This window comes from Salmo trutta, chromosome 29 (genome assembly GCF_901001165.1).
Source record: "Salmo trutta chromosome 29, fSalTru1.1, whole genome shotgun sequence".
NCBI classification, from domain to species: domain Eukaryota; kingdom Metazoa; phylum Chordata; class Actinopteri; order Salmoniformes; family Salmonidae; genus Salmo; species Salmo trutta.
Window position 1 is genome coordinate 12300770 of NC_042985.1, and position 19026 is coordinate 12319795.

General features: G+C 42.2%; 1 protein-coding gene across 2 annotated transcripts in view; it reads right to left on the reverse strand.

Annotated features, from left to right (window-relative positions):
- Positions 1-2512: 2512 nt before the first annotated feature.
- The window catches only part of LOC115166937 (lactadherin-like), a 28770-nt gene continuing 12256 nt past the window's right edge, over positions 2513-19026 (reverse strand). The window contains exons 4-10 of one of the 2 annotated variants that reach the window (XM_029720889.1): positions 11593-11706; positions 11225-11406; positions 10507-10662; positions 10084-10228; positions 7346-7530; positions 5467-5622; positions 2513-4316 (exon numbers count right to left, since the gene is read on the reverse strand). In XM_029720889.1, the coding sequence (XP_029576749.1) occupies positions 4173-4316; positions 5467-5622; positions 7346-7530; positions 10084-10228; positions 10507-10662; positions 11225-11406; positions 11593-11706 (1082 nt within the window). In that variant the 3' untranslated portion in view covers positions 2513-4172. Of the gene's footprint in view, positions 4317-5466; positions 5623-7345; positions 7549-10083; positions 10229-10506; positions 10663-11224; positions 11407-11592; positions 11707-19026 lie in introns of both variants that reach the window. The other variant, XM_029720888.1, reaches the window with a different exon arrangement.

Genomic DNA, 19026 nt, shown 5'->3' on the forward strand with positions numbered 1-19026 from the left:
AAAACCAGGCACAGCTCATCACCCGTCTAACGTCATCCCTACCATGAAGCATGGTGGTGGAAGCGTTTCAGCGGCAGGGACTGGGAGACTGGTTGTAACGATCGTCTAACAGAGGAGACCAAGATGCAGCGTGGTAAGTGCTCTTATTAACTTTAATGACACTTTAAATAAAAGAAGAAAACAAAAGCCAACAGTTCTACCAGGTCAACACAGAAAACAACTACCCACAAAACCCCAAAGGAAAACAGGCTGCCTAAGTATGGCTCCCAATCAGCGACAACGATGTACAGCTGTCCCTGATTGAGAGCCATACCAGGCCAAAACAAAGGAATACAAAGCATAGAAAAAAGGACATAGAATGCCCACCCTTGTCACACCCTGGCCTAACCAAAATAGAGAATAAAACCGTCTCTATGGCCAGGGCGTGACACTGGTAAGGATAAAGGGAACAATGAATGGAGCAAAATTCAGGCAAATCCTTGATGAGAACCTGCTTTAGAGTGCAAAAGACCTTTGACCAGGGGTGAAGATTTACGTTCCAATAGGAAAATGACCCCAAGCATACAGCCAAAGCAATGCTGGAATTTCTTCAGAAGAATGTGAAAGTCCTTGAGTGGCCCAGCCAAAGCCCAGACTTGAGTCACATTGAAAATCTGTGGAAAGACTTGAAGATTGCTGTTCATAGCCACTCCACATCTAATTTAACAGAGCTTGAGAAAATCTGCAAGGAGGAATGGGAGAAAATCCTCAAATCCAGATGTGCAAAGCTGATACTGACATACCCAAGATGACTCAAAACTGTAATCGGACCAAAGGTGCTTCTACAAAATATTGACTCAGGGTTGTGAATACTTATGTAAATTAGATATTTCTCTATTGATTAATACTTTGAGGGCACTGTATATTATTACATTTTGTGATGTTTTTGTTCGTTTTGTTCTTCGGCAAGGGTTTATTGGGCCGTTCGTGCACAGAGCTTTTTTTCAAGGAAAGACGATGTTCGGAGCCTACGGCCCTTCGTCGGTCATTGGTCAACAGTAGGGATTCTTCAATTAAGTGTTTGTTGTCATTCAATTATAGATGACTCGTTTTCACACACATTTTTACAATTGAGAAATACTGCACCAAACATCTTATTTAGATGTAACATTTTGTGACTAAGATTTTGTGACAAGGATAGTAAAACCACACACAAACACACACAGTGCTAACATATAGTCAGAGTGTAGTTGAAAGCCTTGGCCAGGGGCTAGACATACCAGCCTGTGTTAATATCAGGGAGATGAGGCGCTAAGAGGGTCTGATTACTACTATAAACACCAGTCTATTGCCCAGCCAGGAGAGTCTTGTATTGGGTCATAGATGCCCTGTCCCAAATGGCACCCTATTCCCTATATAGTGCACTACTTTTAACCAGAGCCCTATGTGCCCTGGTAAAAGGTACCATATTTAGATGGGTGCCATTTGGGACTCAGCCAGGGAATGTTTGGATGGGTGAGACACAGACAGGACTATGGTCTGACTGGTCTGACCCACAATGGAAATCCCTCAGGGGTCGGACAGTGTTACAACAGAGCGGTAGAGTGGTCATCAATGGCATGTATCTCAAAAAGCACCCTATTCCCTATTTGGTGCACTACTTTTGACCAGGGACCCATGGGGCTCTGGTCAAAAGGTATTAGGGTGCCATTTAGGACAAACCCATGGGTTGTCTTCTGTGGTTCACACTGGACTGGCCAGACTACTTCCTAGTCCCAACATGTACGGGACACCAAAATGGACATCGAATTTCATTCAAAATGGTTGAGATGATTTAGTCTAGCCTTAATGACAGTGTTTTATGAATTATTCTGCTATTGTACAGTCGGGAAGTCGGGAACAGAACATTATTTCTGGACAGTCATCACGCCCAAAGAGTCAACTAAATTACTGTAGTTTATACTGACGTTGGCTGTAAACACGTTTATTGCAACTATGAAGTTTAAGAGTGTCTGTTTATTTTATAAAAGCAATTCAGATTGTATGCACTAACACACACAGCCCCATAAACAAGACCCCATGATGTCACTTAATAATCAGCTCCCACTTCTGCTGGAACCAACTTTTTTCTGTCCTGCTATCCACGACACGCCCGTCCTGACAGTATGATCAGACAGGTCAGGCAGGAGAATGGGGCTCCACTGCAGAACTAGGGGGAACACAAAGTTCTGCTCTGTAACACCCTGGCAGCGGCATAGACACAAATTGAAGAGGAAGAAACAGTGGGAGGGAGAGAGAGGGAAGGAAAAGGAGAAGGGGGAAGTAGTAGAGGGACAAAGAGAAATGAGAGAGAGAAAGAGAGAGAATCTGCCTGTCAATGAGAGTTAGGCAGAAGGCCGAAATTACAAAGGGACACTTCTTTTTATGCTTCTAACTAAGTTGATGCTATTACTGTAATACTAACATCAATGTCTACCTGTGCAATGTCTTATGTAATGGACATTCTTTTCAATCAAAATGTTTTAACACAGAATGTTTTTCAACTTTTTTTAATTAATGATGTCTGTTGAAGACCAACATAGTTGATTTCTTTAAAAAAAGAATTAAAAACCACAACATTGTCTAATTTCTACTCACTCAATAATTTCTACTTGTCTCTTGTCTGTACGATTTCATTCCTGCTAATAAATTATGGAAAAAAACTGTTTTAGGCCTACTTGGAATGCAAGATTATTATTAGAACATAAACAAATCTGCTAAATTGGAAAAAAACTTAAGTCATGGATCAAGTGTGAAAGGTACACCATCATACTGAACAATCCTTTGCAGCTTTTAGTTTCACTTTAAAAAGCAATGTCCTTCCTTCAATTAATATACAGTGTAGGTAAAATACAGTACAATAATTCCATTGTCAATTAACACATTCGTTAATTTATTATGTCCAGCTATTTCCCAAAAAGTATATTGCACACAGGCCCTGCTTTAATATACTACTAAGTGCTCATATCGACCAGCTGATGTGTCTACTCTCCCTTCGATACACTCCCATCTGTATTATGGTAGACCAGGGGTCTTTAACTCCAGGTCTGGGGGCCACATCAGGACTGCAAGCTGCTTTTTTGTGGTCCTCGACAGAGCCTTTTGTTTACTGTAGAGGCTGCTGAGGGGAAGACGGCTCATAATAATGGCTGGAATGGAGCGAATGGAATCAAACACATCGATACCATTCCATTAATTCTGCGACAGCCATTACTACGAGCCCGTCCTCCCCAATTAAAGGTGCCACCAACCTCCTGTGTTAAATCAGTGGTATTCAAACTTTTTCAGCAGGGATCCCATTTTTTTCGGCAGAATTTCTGGTGACCCCAACCCAAATCTAAAACCACAACCTTCAAATCTCTAAGTTTAGATTTTTACATCAACAAATAACCTTCAATTCATTGTCTTCATCTCTCTTATAAAAATTAAGAGAACCAATCTTTCTCAAAAACGTATATTGTCCCATACAATAATCTGTTGGTTACTCTTCATTTTTTAGGTTGCCACCAACTAGGATAAGTCCACGCCGACTGGGATAGGATGTTATTTTTATTTGGCGACCCTGACTGAATACCACTGCTGTAAATAGAAGGCTTTCACCCTGGATACATAATGTCAGAGAGCACTGTGGGACAAGCAGCTGCTAGGTCGGCTGGCAAAGTGACATCACACAGAACTGGGAGTGTTTGGAACGTGTTGGAACTGACAGCGCTGGGGGAAGGGCTTGTCCAACATGTTCCCTATACTGTGCTACTTTTGACCACAGCACATGTACTGCCAATAGGTCAACAATTGTGCACTACATAGGGAATAGGCTGTCATTTCAGACATACCCTAATTCTACAAAGAGAATGTGAGAGCCCATATATTTAGAATTGACACTGTGCCACAGTCACTGTGGAAAGGATCGAATAAAAAAAAATCTGAAAGATATTTGTAGAGCAGACTTAATCTGGAGCATATTCTATTGATGCAAAGTCCTGGAAAGTTAGAACCTGACAATTTCCCAATGTACATTCTATACATTAGATTTCTATGTCCTGGTGCAGAGGAAGGTGTGACTGATTCCAGTGTGGGTCAAGTGTGGACAGGTACGGTATGGAGACTGGGTGGAGGGCTGAGTGGAGCACTGGTGGATTATGGGTAATGTAGTTCTAGAAGTCACAGCCCAGCAGCTCCATGCGCACGGTGATGCGCTCGTGCCACTCCCAGGGCACAACGCGCAGGTAGCGGGCGTAGAACGGAGGCTCAAACAGGTTCTTCTTATGCATGTTGTTGTCAATGTTGCCTTGGAAAATCTGTCAGGGAACACACACATCAATGGTCAACGGTTAACTACAATATATGTCAGGGAACACACACACACATCAATGGTCAACGGTTAACTCCCATATCTGTTGTATGGTGTGAATAATTCTACATCTGAACAAATGTCTATATTTAAATATGCATGTTGAAAGGGACTCATCAAATGTCTTTTTTTGCATTATACACAGTGTGCGGGAGTCCTTCAAGGTTCACTTCAGTTTTTCAATCTCCTACCCAACTGTGTTAAGACATTACTTAATGTGTGTAACAGTTATTGTTCAGATAAACTTCAATATTCACCATATTCATTGAAACAGTCATTTTTAATGGACTACTGAATGGGAGGACAGATCCAATATGTAAAGGTCAATGTCTGAGCCCTCCCATCAAGGGTTGTAAATTGGTCTGAACTATGACCTCATGACAGCATTACGACCCAAACACAACTCCCCTCCCAGTCCCTCTGAGGAAGCCCCTGGCTACGTCATATAATGTCAAGGGTCTACACTCAATGAAAAGATTGGTTGTTTATACATCACTCAAGGTCATTGAATTATTCAGCATAGGCCCCCAATGCAAATTTAAACAGCCCCTTGCTTGCAGTCCTCCCATGGGGGTGAAGATTGGCCTCTCCTATTCCACTATCCCACACAGAGAGGGGGGCTACAGGGCTGAGCGTCACTAGCACTCATCCAACCAGGGGCAAAACAGGAAGTAAAGAGATCATTCACAGAGGACCAGGGGATACACTCCACACACATGGTGGGGGTCCGGAGAGGGGGTCCGTAAATTGGCACGGAAAACACAGTCAGGTCCCAACTCATATCAACAAACTGTGCAGAGGTTTGCAAAACCCCTTATCCCTACTGTTGAAATCAAATAGTCAGGGTAAAAAATATTATAGTATGTCTGTGTCCCTTTGCTTTTAAATGGCTTCCTCTCCTTTATGAACATTGAAATGGCTGGGTAGACTTATATCATCTAACAGATAGATCAGTGGCGATGAAGGAGAGGAGACAAGGAAAGGAAGCTAGTTAAGCGTATCAGAACTATGAGGCTGAAAAATACTTATTTTGTTGGGGAGCCCCAATATATGAGACTGTCATAATGAGAATACATTGTAAGCAATGGTTCACAGACCTTCTCTGTGTTGGTGTTCTCATCCTTCACCAGGTTCCAGGTCTGTCCGTCGTCGCTGTAGGCCACTTTGAAGGCGGACACAAACTGCACCACCCCAAAGTCCTTGGCCCCCTGGGTGATGATGCCTGTCAGATGCTTGGTTTTCTCCAGGTCCACCTGGGACAGGATCATGGAGGACAAGACAGTAGCATATAGACCAGATTAATGATGAGATAATACCTTCAATTCAATGAACCCTGTATTTTGGTATTTACGAAGTAGCTCCTTTCCCAAGGTCAAATAAAATCACAAAACGTGTCTTGTCTACTGTAGAAAAACCCCCGTAGAAAAGAGAAGGATAGTTCACACACATTGATTTCAGGTGAAAAAAGGAAAAGGTTTATTCCATTTCAAACGTTTCGTCCATCTGACCTTCATCAGTGTCATAAAAAGCTACAACTACTAAAAGGTAGACTCCCCTCACAGGAATGTCTTCACTTTTCAGAATAAGAATCGGGGTGAAGTTTATAAACAAAGATACTACGTCAACATATGTCAGACTCCTGTCCCTGATGTCTGTTTTCCCACACTATTTCTGACCAATATTGAATAGCTGTTTCATCATATAAAATAGTATGAAGCAAGAACAGATGTCAGAATCCCACAAGGATGATAAAAATGATCCATGAATTTTTGTGTTACAAATCATATTAGGAAGAGAAAGTGATCCTTCCTCTAAGCACTGTTTCCATTGATATTTAGATGGTATTTAGTAAGAAATGATGCGGTAACAATCTGTACACTCTGGTACGTACTACAACTAATTCAACACAACTGGGAACTACCTGGTAACTAAAAGTTCCCATCCTAAAGACACAAACAAGTAACTCATAGGCTATTACTGTATGAATACCATTTTACCAAGTAACTTCCAAGTCATTACCATGTCATTTCTAAAGCGTAAAATAAAGTGCTTCCTGTAATCCTTTGTTAAAGAAGACAGTTTAAATGGTCATGTGGGATTGGTACATACATGTATTTTACATACACTACTGTTCAAAGGTTTAGGGTCACTTAGAAATGTCCTTGTTTTCCATGAAAACATACATGAAATGAGTTGCAAAATGAATAAGAAATATAGTCAAGACGTTGACAAGGTTATAAATAATGATTTTTCATTGAAATAATAATTGTGTTCTTCAAACTTTGCTTTTGTCAAAGAATCCTCAATTTTGCAGCAATTACAGCCTTGCAGACCTTTGGCATTGTAGTTGTCAATTTGTTGAGGTAATCTGAAGAGATTGCGGGTACTATTTAATGAAGCTGCCAGTTGAGGACTTGTGAGGCGTCTGTTTCTCAAAATAGACACTAATGTACTTGTGCTCTTGCTCAGTTGTGGGCCTCCCCCTCCTCTTTCTATTCTGGTTAGAGCCAGTCTGCACTGTTCTGTGAAGGGAGTAGAAAGTACACAGCGTTGTACCAGATCTTCAGTTTCTTGGTGATTTCTCTCATGGAGTAGCCTTCAAAAACAAGGCCATTTCTAAGTGACCCCAGACTTTTGAATGGTAGTGTATATAGCTAGCTATTGGTTCTTAAAGAATAGACGTTTAGCTGCTTTACTCCATCACAACCAAAAATACTGTTTTACTCCATTGTTTGTAAACAATGTAATTTTAAACAAACACTAACTTCAAAACATGGTTAAAACTATGCTTTTGAGCTCACGGATGTTCAGTCCTTGCATCCATAGCTCTGTCTATGAATTTGAGTGTGGTTAAATTTCTCCAGGCCCCATCCCTCAGCTGTTTACCAAAACAAGAGGTTTGTTTTTGGAATCCAGATTACCCATTTAAAAGAGGAGATCTCATCATTATATTAGCGCTGGTGGAGTCAGTCTCACCTGTAGCCACTCTGAGCGGTTGTTTGTGGCGGGGGACCAGGCGTTGGTCTTGCCCTGTTTGTCTAGCCGGGCAAACTGTGGGTGCCATGTGAAGGCATCAATGCCCCAGGTGCGGAAGGCACTGGACGCCGAGAGCTGTCCATCAGAGACAAGGCGGGACTTCATGCCCATTGGCTCAGAGCAACCTGTCGTGTTGGAATATACTGTAAACAAAACAGCAGAGAGACAATGATGGACAGGAAAGGAGCGGAGGTGAAAGACAGAGAACCAATAGAGAGAAACCAATGATCACACCCAAGTGAAGAACCACCCACTCAGTGGAGTACATTACAAGGAGCCCGTCCTCCTAATTTATCCCTCCACCAGCCAACACTGCAGCTCAAGGCATGCAGATTAGCCACTTACTGATTGATCGATTGATTTGACAACATGACATAAACAGCGAAGAACAGATAGCATGACATAAACAGTGAAGAACAGATAGCATGACATAAACAGTGAAGAACAGATAGCATGACAAACATTGAAGAACAGATAGCATGACATAAACGTTGAAGAACAGATAGCATGACATAAACATTGAACAGATAGCATGACAAACATTGAAGAACAGATAGCATGACATAAACAGTGAATAACAGATAGCATGACATAAACAGTGAAGAACAGATAGCATGACATAAACGTTGAAGAACAGATAGCATGACAAACATTGAAGAACAGATAGCATGACATAAACATTGAACAGATAGCATGACATAAACGTTGAAGAACAGATAGCATGACAAACATTGAAGAACAGATAGCATGACATAAACATTGAACAGATAGCATGACATAAACGTTGAAGAACAGATAGCATGACAAACATTGTAGGACCGATAGCATGACAATCATTGTAGGACCGATAGCATGACAATCATTGTAGGACAGATAGCATGACATAAACAGTGAAGAACAGATAGCATGACATAAACAGTGAAGGACAGATAGCATGACATAAACATTGAAGAACAGATAGCATGACATAAACAGTGAAGAACAGATAGCATGACATAAACAGTGAAGAACAGATAGCATGACATAAACAGTGAAGAACAGATAGCATGACATAAACAGTGAAGGACAGATAGCATGACATAAACATTGAAGAACAGATAGCATGACATAAACAGTGAAGAACAGATAGCATGACATAAACAGTGAAGAACAGATAGCATGACATAAACGTTGAAGGACAGATAGCATGACATAAACGTTGAAGGACAGATAGCATGACATAAACGTTGAAGGACAGATAGCATGACATAAACGTTGAAGGACAGATAGCATGACATAAACATTGAAGGACAGATAGCATGACATAAACAGTGAAGAACAGATAGCATGACATAAACAGTGAAGGACAGATAGCATGACATAAACAGTGAAGGACAGATAGCATGACATAAACGTTGAAGGACAGATAGCATGACATAAACGTTGAAGGACAGATAGCATGACATAAACGTTGAAGGACAGATAGCATGACATAAACGTTGAAGGACAGATAGCATGACATAAACGTTGAAGGACAGATAGCATGACAAACAGTGAAGGACAGATAGCATGACATAAACGTTGATGGACAGATAGCATGACATAAACAGTGAAGTATACTGTAGATCGCATGACATAAACAGTGTAGGACAGGTAGCATGACATAAACAGTGAAGTATACTGTAGATCGCATGACATAAACAGTGTAGGACAGGTAGCATGACATAAACAGTGAAGTATACTGTAGATAGCATGACATAAACAGTGTAGGACAGGTAGCATGACATAAACAGTGAAGTATACTGTAGATCGCATGACATAAACAGTGTAGGACAGGTAGCATGACATAAACAGTGTAGGACAGATATGTATGGCAGATTATTTCCTGTGTAAATGCACAGTACAGAAAGTCAATAATAAGACCAAGTAATTAAAAGTACCAGACAGATATTGATAATAAACAAATATCAAATTGAATAAAGGAGGCATTGAAATGAATAGGAAAAGTGAGGCAGGGAATAGGAAAATAATGGGGAATAGGAAGAGTGCCCAATAGCCTTACTAGCAGCAAGTCAATTTGAACTGTAGCTCTATACACACTGAGTAATAGGGTGGGGCTGGAAACACATATGGACATGGTGTGTGAGTGTGCGTGAGTGTATGGGTGGTGCTTTTGTCAGGAATTCCGTCTCCATTGTTGCACGGCATGGGTCTCCTTCTGAATGCTGTCCAAACCATTCCCTACAGTATAAATCTAGACTAGTGTTAGGCCATCTAAACAAACCCTCTTACTGTCAGCAAGCTGGACAGAAGAGCCACAGTGTCAACACAAGGAGACCGCATGTACCCAACTTAATGCCTTTTACTTGGTGGGCTTGTAAGTTTTCTCAAGGTCTATTTGTGGTTCAGGCAGAGAACTCTGAATGTCCCTGGGGTTTTGAATGGGGTTTTGAATGGGGGTTTGAATGGGGTTTTATTTACAGCTGCATCTCAACAGTCTGGAGTGGCTTCCTCTCTTTATCTCCTTATTCTCATCTGATGTAAAAAACCAGACACCAAATGGCCAGACCATATTTCTATCACCTGTCCTGAGTTTCCAGATCGATGCAGACGAGGAGGAAAGGAAGCCAATTAAAACTATTGAGATGCAGTCTAGTCGTCTTTCCTCTCTATTTTCCTGTGTAGAGGTGTCTGTTTACCATTGAGCTCACAGCCCACCAGCTCCATACGCAGGGTGCAGGCCTTGCGACACACCACAGGAATGACGCGGATGAACTGGGCCACGATGGGAGGGTCAAACAGGTTGGTCTTGGTGCTGTCATTATCAATGTTACCCACAAACACCTGTGGCACATGGCACAGAAGTGAGGTCACCAAGTTGTTACAGGCATTCATGTGGGAGCAACTGTACAGCTCCAAGTAAAACACGCCAGTAGGAACAGATCTAGGAACAGCTTAAACCTCCCACAATTCTGACCTTAACCATTAAGAGGACGAAACGTATCTGACCCTTTATAAGTTATTGTAGACTGTAGGAAATGGGACAACTGTTTAAATGAACTTACACTGAATCACTAACTATAAAATAATATTACTATGGTAAACTCATATTGTAATGTCACCTTGTCCTTCCTCTGTCCCGCTGATCTGTAGGGGGTGTAGGTCTTACCATCAAAGCTGGAAGATACTTTAAAGACCTTAATGTACTCAGCTATGCCCATTCGACTAGCACCCTGGGTGATGATGCCAGTTAGGCGTATCTTCTTTTGCATGTTGATCTAGAGTCAGAAGTCAGAGAGAGATCAGACAGGGGTCAAACCACTAAATCATCCTCCCCACTGGGATTTAGATGATACACTCTTAGAAAAAATGGTTCCAAAAGGTTTCTACAGTTGTCCCCATAGGAACAATGTTTTTGTTCCAGCTAGAAAGAATTCTACATAGAACCCCAAAGGGTTATTCCTGGAAACAAAAAGGGTTCTTCAAAGGGTAGTCCTATGGGGACAGACAAAGAACCCTTTTATGGTCTAGATGGCACCTTTTTTTCTGAGAGTGTACAGTGTATGGCTGTTTATATGTGTACTGCATGCTTAGACTTTACTAGAGCTGTGTGGCATCGTTCAGACAAATCGAAAAAGTGTTTCATTTCTTTTCCATGACAATGTCCATAGAGAGGCCAGATTGAGTGACTTCATCAAGTAGAAAAGCATGTTTCAAGCCAAAGTTTAGTGTGGACCCATGAGGAGCTGGCCACGGTCCACCAGTGGGTTACGACCCACCATTTGAGAACACGATTACCACAACAACTGATTATTTACTAAACTGACTTGGTTCTCTAACCTCCATCCAGGGGTTCTTGTCATGGTTGGCTGCGGTCCAGGCGTTGACCATGCCTTGGTTGTTGAGCCGGGCCAGTTCTGGACCCCAGCGCTGAAGACCCATAATGCCATAGTGTACAGAGGAGGCTGAGATCTGAGACTCTACGATTTCTCCTCCCTCCATCCCCATCAGAGAGATACAACCTGGAACAAACACATACAGAGACATACATATGTTATATTGTCTTATATAGGAGGTTATAATCTCTAATATGGACATACTGGTTATGACTTAAAGTACAAAGAGAGACAGTTCATAACGTGTAATACACGGAGTTGTAGACATGTTTCAGTCTCTACTTCGCAGTGATTCCCCTGCCCTATACTTACGGAGCTGGCATTGCTTTCCAACGTAGGGTGAAGGGCACAGGCAGGTGTAGTCACCATCCAGATCTCGACACATCCCACCGTTCTTACATGGCTGCTTCTCACAGTCATTCACATCTAGACAGGACAAGCACAAGAGATAGACACAGTTATATAGAAGTTGGGTATGTCATTATAATAAACCTTGTCCTAACATAAGAATCTGAAAATGGGACTTCATTATGTCATCATTATGTCATCATAATAAACCTTGTCCTAACATAAGAATCTGACATGGGACTTCATTATGTCATCATTATGTCATCATAATAAACCTTGTCCTAACATAGGAATCTGACATGGGACTTCATTATGTCACATAATAAACCTTGTCCTAACATAGGAATCTGACATGGGACTTCATTATGTCATCATAATAAACCTTGTCCTAACATAGGAATCTGACATGGGACTTCATTATGTCACATAATAAACCTTGTCCTAACATAGGAATCTGACATGGGACTTCATTATGTCACATAATAAACCTTGTCCTAACATAGGAATCTGACATGGGACTTCATTATGTCATCATAATAAACCTTGTCCTAACATAGGAATCTGACATGGGACTTCATAATGTCACATAATACTTTTCTGGATGGATTTTATTCAGCATGACATCAAGAAAGACTAAACATTGTTGTCCTTATCTGGTCATATAACTAGATTTGCTCTATACAACCGGACCATAACGATTGAAAATACATCAGAATGAACCAGTTCTGCCCACTGGGTCTGACATCTAAAACCCTCCCTGGACCTGAGCAGGAGAGAACACAGTCCCTGATGGCTAAATGCAGTACACTTGTACCCCAACGGTAGGTCAGATATAGCCCAGTAGTAAGACTACCTGGCATGCAGGCTAATCAGCCAGGTGGGTGAACCTTGAAGCACCACGATACCAGCGTGCCTCCATAATGCCTCTCAGCAGGTGTGTTCTCTAAGACACAGGGGTGATGACAGGGGCACAGCTGGGGGCAACGTTGGGGCCAGGCATCATTAATTACCACAGGTGAAGGGCAGGGTTGTGGTTTGGGTGTGTTCTATGTTGTGCCTGCAGGGTGAGGTGATCTGGGAGTAGTCTATGGTAGTCTGTCCACTGCTGCAGCTCTTTCTAGTCCCCACCAGGGGGCTCAGTTGTATTATAAATAACATGGACTTATAACTGGCCTGTATTCATTAGTCCACACCATAGCAAACCATAGCAAAATGTTTTGCAACAGAAAACATTGGTAGGTCCCCTGTTTGCTTCTTATTGAACAACAACAAAAATTATTCAACAAAGTAATTGGCGTCAGCGGAATTTTACAAGTGATTATTGTCGTCAGATAAAACAGTATACCCCAAACGGTGGGTTGGTACACATTAGCGAGTCATTACTGATTCGTTCTAGGGTGTGGACCTTCGAAAAATCTGCTTTGTTCGTTCATTCAGTGCCCGTGGGTCACAGGAAAATTCCAAAATGGTTTGGTGGGTCATCGGACAGAAACATTAGGTAACCCACAGAGATAGAACATGTTGATATTGTAATTACTCATCCCGGGAATTTAAAAATAGGCCATAAACAGTAAACACAGTGGTTGAAAACTGTGTTTATAGCAGTCGAAGTGTCCCTGGGAGACACTTCCAGGTAATCTAGGGAGCAGACAGTCTAAGTGTCCCTGGGAGCCACTTCCAGGTAATCTAGGGAGCAGACAGTCTAAGTGTCCCTGGGAGCCACTTCCAGGTTGTAATCTAGGGAGCAGACAGCACTTTACCACTACATCTTCTGTTTAGATGCTGTTCCTGTTAACTCTAAGAGGATTGGTCCCAACTCTAAAACCCATTCCGCTCAACGGCGTGACAACACACACACCCACACTGAGAAATACAAGCACACACACCCACGTGCATGCACATACACAGAACACACACACACACACCCTCCAGTCATTCTGAGAATCTACTCAGTAAATAACATCTCTGACCTTGATTAGGTAGATTAAATGCCGTAGGTGTATCTTTAGACTGTATGTGTGTGTCTGTGTGTGCGTGCGCCTGCATGTGTGTACGAGTCTACGTCTGTGCCAATGACAGACCGGGACACTGACAGAAGGTCAAGAGTGGTTTGATCCATTCTTAGAAGGAAGGGCAGAAGATTCTAGAATAATGGGGTCCATAACAAACAGCAGTATATCCAACCACTACCCAAGCAGGAGAATTCCAGCCATGTTGGTGTCAAACGATGGACTAACAAGACAGTACTGGGATCGACCCTACCTACAGGCCTATAAAATCTATGACGTCTGGTAGAACAAGAACAAATGTGGGTGGTGACAACCAGACAGCAATAACACTGCAATAGGTGGTCAGACTAGCAGTTAGAGGTTATAAATATGCTATGAATCATCTACAGTTTTGTAGTTGCATCAGCGCGCCTGGTTTTTCAATCAGATTCTGGACTTTCAATGGAAAACTTGGACAAACCAAGGGAATGAATGGAAAGGACAAGGGTTATAGTGGCATTAGCCTCCTAGATCCTAATCTGGAATGTGAAAAGTCTTGTACCAGTCCATGCATGAATATCAGTTTGTTTTAATGAGATGGCAACTACTGACCCAACTAGCACTGAGGCTCTCAATAGCTAGGCCTACTGTGTAGAGAGCAGGACTGGCAGCGCTCTCCTTGCTCTGCTAAAGCCTTCTGAGATTAGAGTGGACTATGGCTAATTGCTGTAAAGGTGCCTCAGAGGGAGAGTTCCTGGCTGACTAGGGGGGTATTACAGAAAACCTGGTAGAAGCCTGTACACACAAAACATGCAACTTAGAAAAAGTCAATTGAACATAAATATCCAAGATGGCTGAAGTTAAAATTGGGAAATTGTTAAGCTGACATTGTATACCCCATTAACCCAATAATTTATGCTCAACGTGAGTCAATTTCTTTTGCAAGTTCCATTTGATGTTATTACATTTTTTTGTCAGGGACCAGTTTATCATTATTACATACAGTACCAGTCAAAAGTTTGGACACACCTACTCATTCAAGGGTTTTTCTTTATTTTTACTATTTTCTACGTTGTAAAATAATAGTGAAGACATCAAAACTATGAAATAACATATATGGAATCATGTCATAAACAAAAAAACTTAAACAAATCAAAATATATTCTATATTTTAGATTCTTCGAAGTAGCCACCCTTTGCCTTGATGACAGCTTTGCACACTCTTGGCATTCTCTCAACCAGCTTCACCTGGAATGCTTTTTCAACAGTCTTGAAGGAGTTCCAACACACAGTACGCTGACCACTTGTTGGCTGCTTTTCCTTCACTCTGCGGTCCTACTCATCCCAAACCATCTCAATTGGGTTGAGGTCGGCTGATTGTGGAGAACAGGTCACTCCATCACTCTCCTTCTTGGTCAAATAGCCATTACACAGCCTGGAGGTGTGTTTTGGGTCATTGTCCTGTTGAAAAACAAATGATAGTCCCACTAAGCGCAAACCAGATGGGATGGGGTATCGCTGTGGAAGCCATGCTGGTTAAGTGTGCCTTGAATTCTAAATAAATCACAGACAGTGTCACCAGCAAAGCACCACCACACCTCCATGCTTCACGGTGAGAACCACACATGCGGAGATCATCCATCACAACTTGCAGACTTGTTTACGCTGCTGTGCGTTTTTGTTGCCGTTTTTACTTTGCTACCTGACGGTTTTTACTTTTTCATTACCGTATATTTTTACTTTTTCCGTATATTTTTCCGTTTTTACTTTGCTACCTGACGGTTTTTACTTTTTCATTACCGTATATTTTTACTTTTTCCCTCACTCAACTTTTTTTTTTTTTTCATTCAACTTTCCTACCCCGGAGGTTTTATCTGGACATGGTTCGTCAGGACTTCAAACAGCCGAAGCTAAGTAACATTAACATGATGCCTTCTAATTGCAGTCGTTGTACTCATAATATACAGGAGAACGATCGCCTTACGGCAAGGATAGCTGTGCTGCAAGCCCAGCTTCAGACGCAATCGTTAGGCAAGGGTAATTTCAGTGTAGGAAAGGATGAAACAGCGTCTGTGCCACCAGCAAGTACAGATAGTAACGTTAGTATAAACCCCCTCGCACGGTCCCCGCAGCCGGACATCTTTCTCATGGCGTCTGGAGGGAAACGCTGTAGGAATGCTCAACCGGTGTCGCTTATTCAGCCGACAGAAACTTTCAACCGGTTCTCCCCGTTAAGCGAGTCGGAGGCCGAGACTTCTCTGGTCTCTGCTCCTCCCGCTGTGGGGTCTGAGACGCCGACGGCTCCCACCATTAGCTCTGACAAATTGAAAACCCTAGTCATTGGCGACTCCATTACCCGCAGTATTAGACTTAAAACTAATCATCCAGCGATCATACACTGTTTACCAGGGGGCAGGGCTACCGACGTTAAGGCTAATCTAAAGACGGTGCTGGCTAAAGCTAAAACTGGCGAGTGTAGAGAGTATAGAGATATTGTTATCCACGTCGGCACCAACGATGTTAGGATGAAACAGTCAGAGGTCACCAAGCGCAACATAGCTTCAGCATGTAAATCAGCTAGAAAGATGTGTCGGCATCGATTAATTGTCTCTGGCCCCATCCCAGTTAGGGGGAGTGATGAGCTCTACAGCAGAGTCTCACAACTCAATCGCTGGATGAAAACTGTTTTCTGCCCCTCCCAAAAGATAGAATTTGTAGATAACTGGCCCTCTTTCTGGGATTCACCCACAAACAGGACCAAGCCTGGCCTGCTGAGGAGTGACGGACTCCATCCTAGCTGGAGGGGTGCTCTCATCTTATCTACGAACATAGACAGGGCTCTAACTCCTCTAGCTCCACAATGAAATAGGGTGCAGGCCAGGCAGCAGGCTGTTAGCCAGCCTGCCAGCTTAGTGGAGTCTGCCACTAGCACAGTTAGCGTAGTCAGCTCAGCTTTCCCCATTGAGACCGTGTCTGTGCCTCGATCTAGGTTGGGCAAAATTAAAAATGGCGGTGTTCGCTTCAGTAATCTTACTAGTATAAAGACCTCCTCCATTCCTGCCATTATTGAAAGAGATTGTGATACTTCACATCTCAAAATTGGGTTACTTAATGTTAGATCCCTCACTTCCAAGGCAGTTATAGTCAATGAACTAATCACTGATCATAATCTTGATGTGATTGGCCTGACTGAAACATGGCTTAAGCCTGATGAATTTACTGTGTTAAATGAGGCCTCACCCCCTGGTTACACTAGTGACCATACCCCCCGTGCATCCGGCAAAGGCGGAGGTGTTGCTAACATTTACGATAGCAAATTTCAATTTACAAAAAAAAAAACAATGACGTTTTCGTCTTTTGAGCTTCTAGTCATGAAATCTATGCAGCCTACTCAATCACTTTTTATAGCTACTGTTTACAGGCCTCCTGGGCCATATGCAGTGTTCCTTACTGAGTTCCCTGAATTCCTATCGGATCTTGTAGTCATAGCAGATAATATTCTAATTTTTGGTGACTTTAACATTCACATGGAAAAGTCCACAGACCCACTCCAAAAGGCTTTCGGAGCCATCATCGACTCAGTGGGTTTTGTCCAACATGTCTCTGGACCTACTCACTGCCACAGTCATACTCTGGACCTAGTTTTGTCCCATGGAATAAATGTTGTGGATCTTAATGTTTTTCCTCATAATCCTGGATTATCGGACCACCATTTTATTGCGTTTACAATTGCAACAAATAATCTGCTCAGACCCCAACCAAGGAAGATTAAAAGTCGTGCTATAAATTCTCAGACAACCCAAAGATTCCTTGATGCCCTTCCAGACTCCCTCTGCCTACCCAAGGACGTCAGAGGACAAGAATCGGTTGACCACCTAACCGAGGAACTCAATTTAACCTTGCGCAATACCCTAGATGCAGTTGCACCCCTAAAAATTAAAAACATCTGTCATAAGAAACTAGCTCCCTGGTATACAGAAAATACACGAGCTCTGAAGCAAGCTTCCAGAAAATTGGAACGGAAATGGCGCCACACTAAACTGGAAGTCTTCCGACTAGCTTGGAAAGACAGTACCGAAGAGCCCTCACTGCTGCACAATCATCCTATTTTTCCAACTTAATTGAGGAAAATAAGAACAATCCGAAATTTCTTTTTGACACTGTCGCAAAGCTAACTAAAAAGCAGCATTCGCAAATGGAGGATGGCTTTCACTTCAGCAGTAATAAATTTATGAACTTCTTTGAGGAAAAGATCATGATCATTAGAAAGCAAATTACGGACTCCTCTTTAAATCTGGGTATTCCTCCAGGGCTCCATTGTCCTGAGTCTGCACAACTCTGCCAGGACCTAGGATCAAGGGAGATACTAAAGTGTTTTAGTACTATATCTCTTGACACAATGATGAAAATAATCATGGCCTCCAAACCCTCAAGCTGCATACTGGACCCTATTCCAACTAAACTACTGAAAGAGCTGCTTCCTGTGCTTGGCCCTCCTATGTTGAACATAAGAAACGTCTCTCTATCCACCGGATGTGTACCAAGCTCACTAAAAGTGGCAGTAATAAAGCCTCTCTTGAAAAAGCCGAATCTTGACCCAGAAATTATAAAAAACTATCGGCCTATATCGAATCTTCCATTCCTCTCAAAAATTTTAGAAAAAGTTGTTGCGCAGCAACTCACTGCCTTCCTGAAGACAAACAATGTATACGAAACGCTTCAGTCTGGTTTTAGACCCCATCATAGCACTGAGACTGCACTTGTGAAGGTGGTAAATGACCTTTTAATGACGTCAGACCGAGGCTCTGCATCTGTCCTCATGCTCCTAGATCTTAGTGCCGCTTTTGATACCATCGATCACCACATTCTTTTGGAGAGATTGGAAACCCAAATTGGTCTACATGGACAAGTTCTGGCCTGGTTTAGATCTTATCTGTCGGAAAGATATCAGTTTGTCTCTGTGAATGGTTCGTCCTCTGACAAATCAATTGTAAATTTCGGTGTTCCTCAAGGTTCCGTTCTAGGACCACTATTGTTTTCACTATATATTTTACCTCTTGGGGATGTCATTCGAAAACATAATGTTAAATTTCACTGCTATGCGGATGACACACAGCTGTACATTTCAATGAAACATGGTGAAGCCCCAAAATTGCCCTCGCTAGAAGCCTGTGTTTCAGACATAAGGAAGTGGATGGCTGCAAATGTTCTACTTTTAAACTCGGACAAAACAGAGATGCTTGTCCTAGGTCCCAAGAAACAAAGAGATCTTCTGTTGAATCTGACAATTAATCTGGATGGTTGTACAGTCGTCTCAAATAAAACTGTGAAGGACCTCGGCGTTACTCTGGACCCTGATCTCTCTTTTGAAGAACATATCAAGACTGCTTCAAGGACAGCTTTTTTCCAT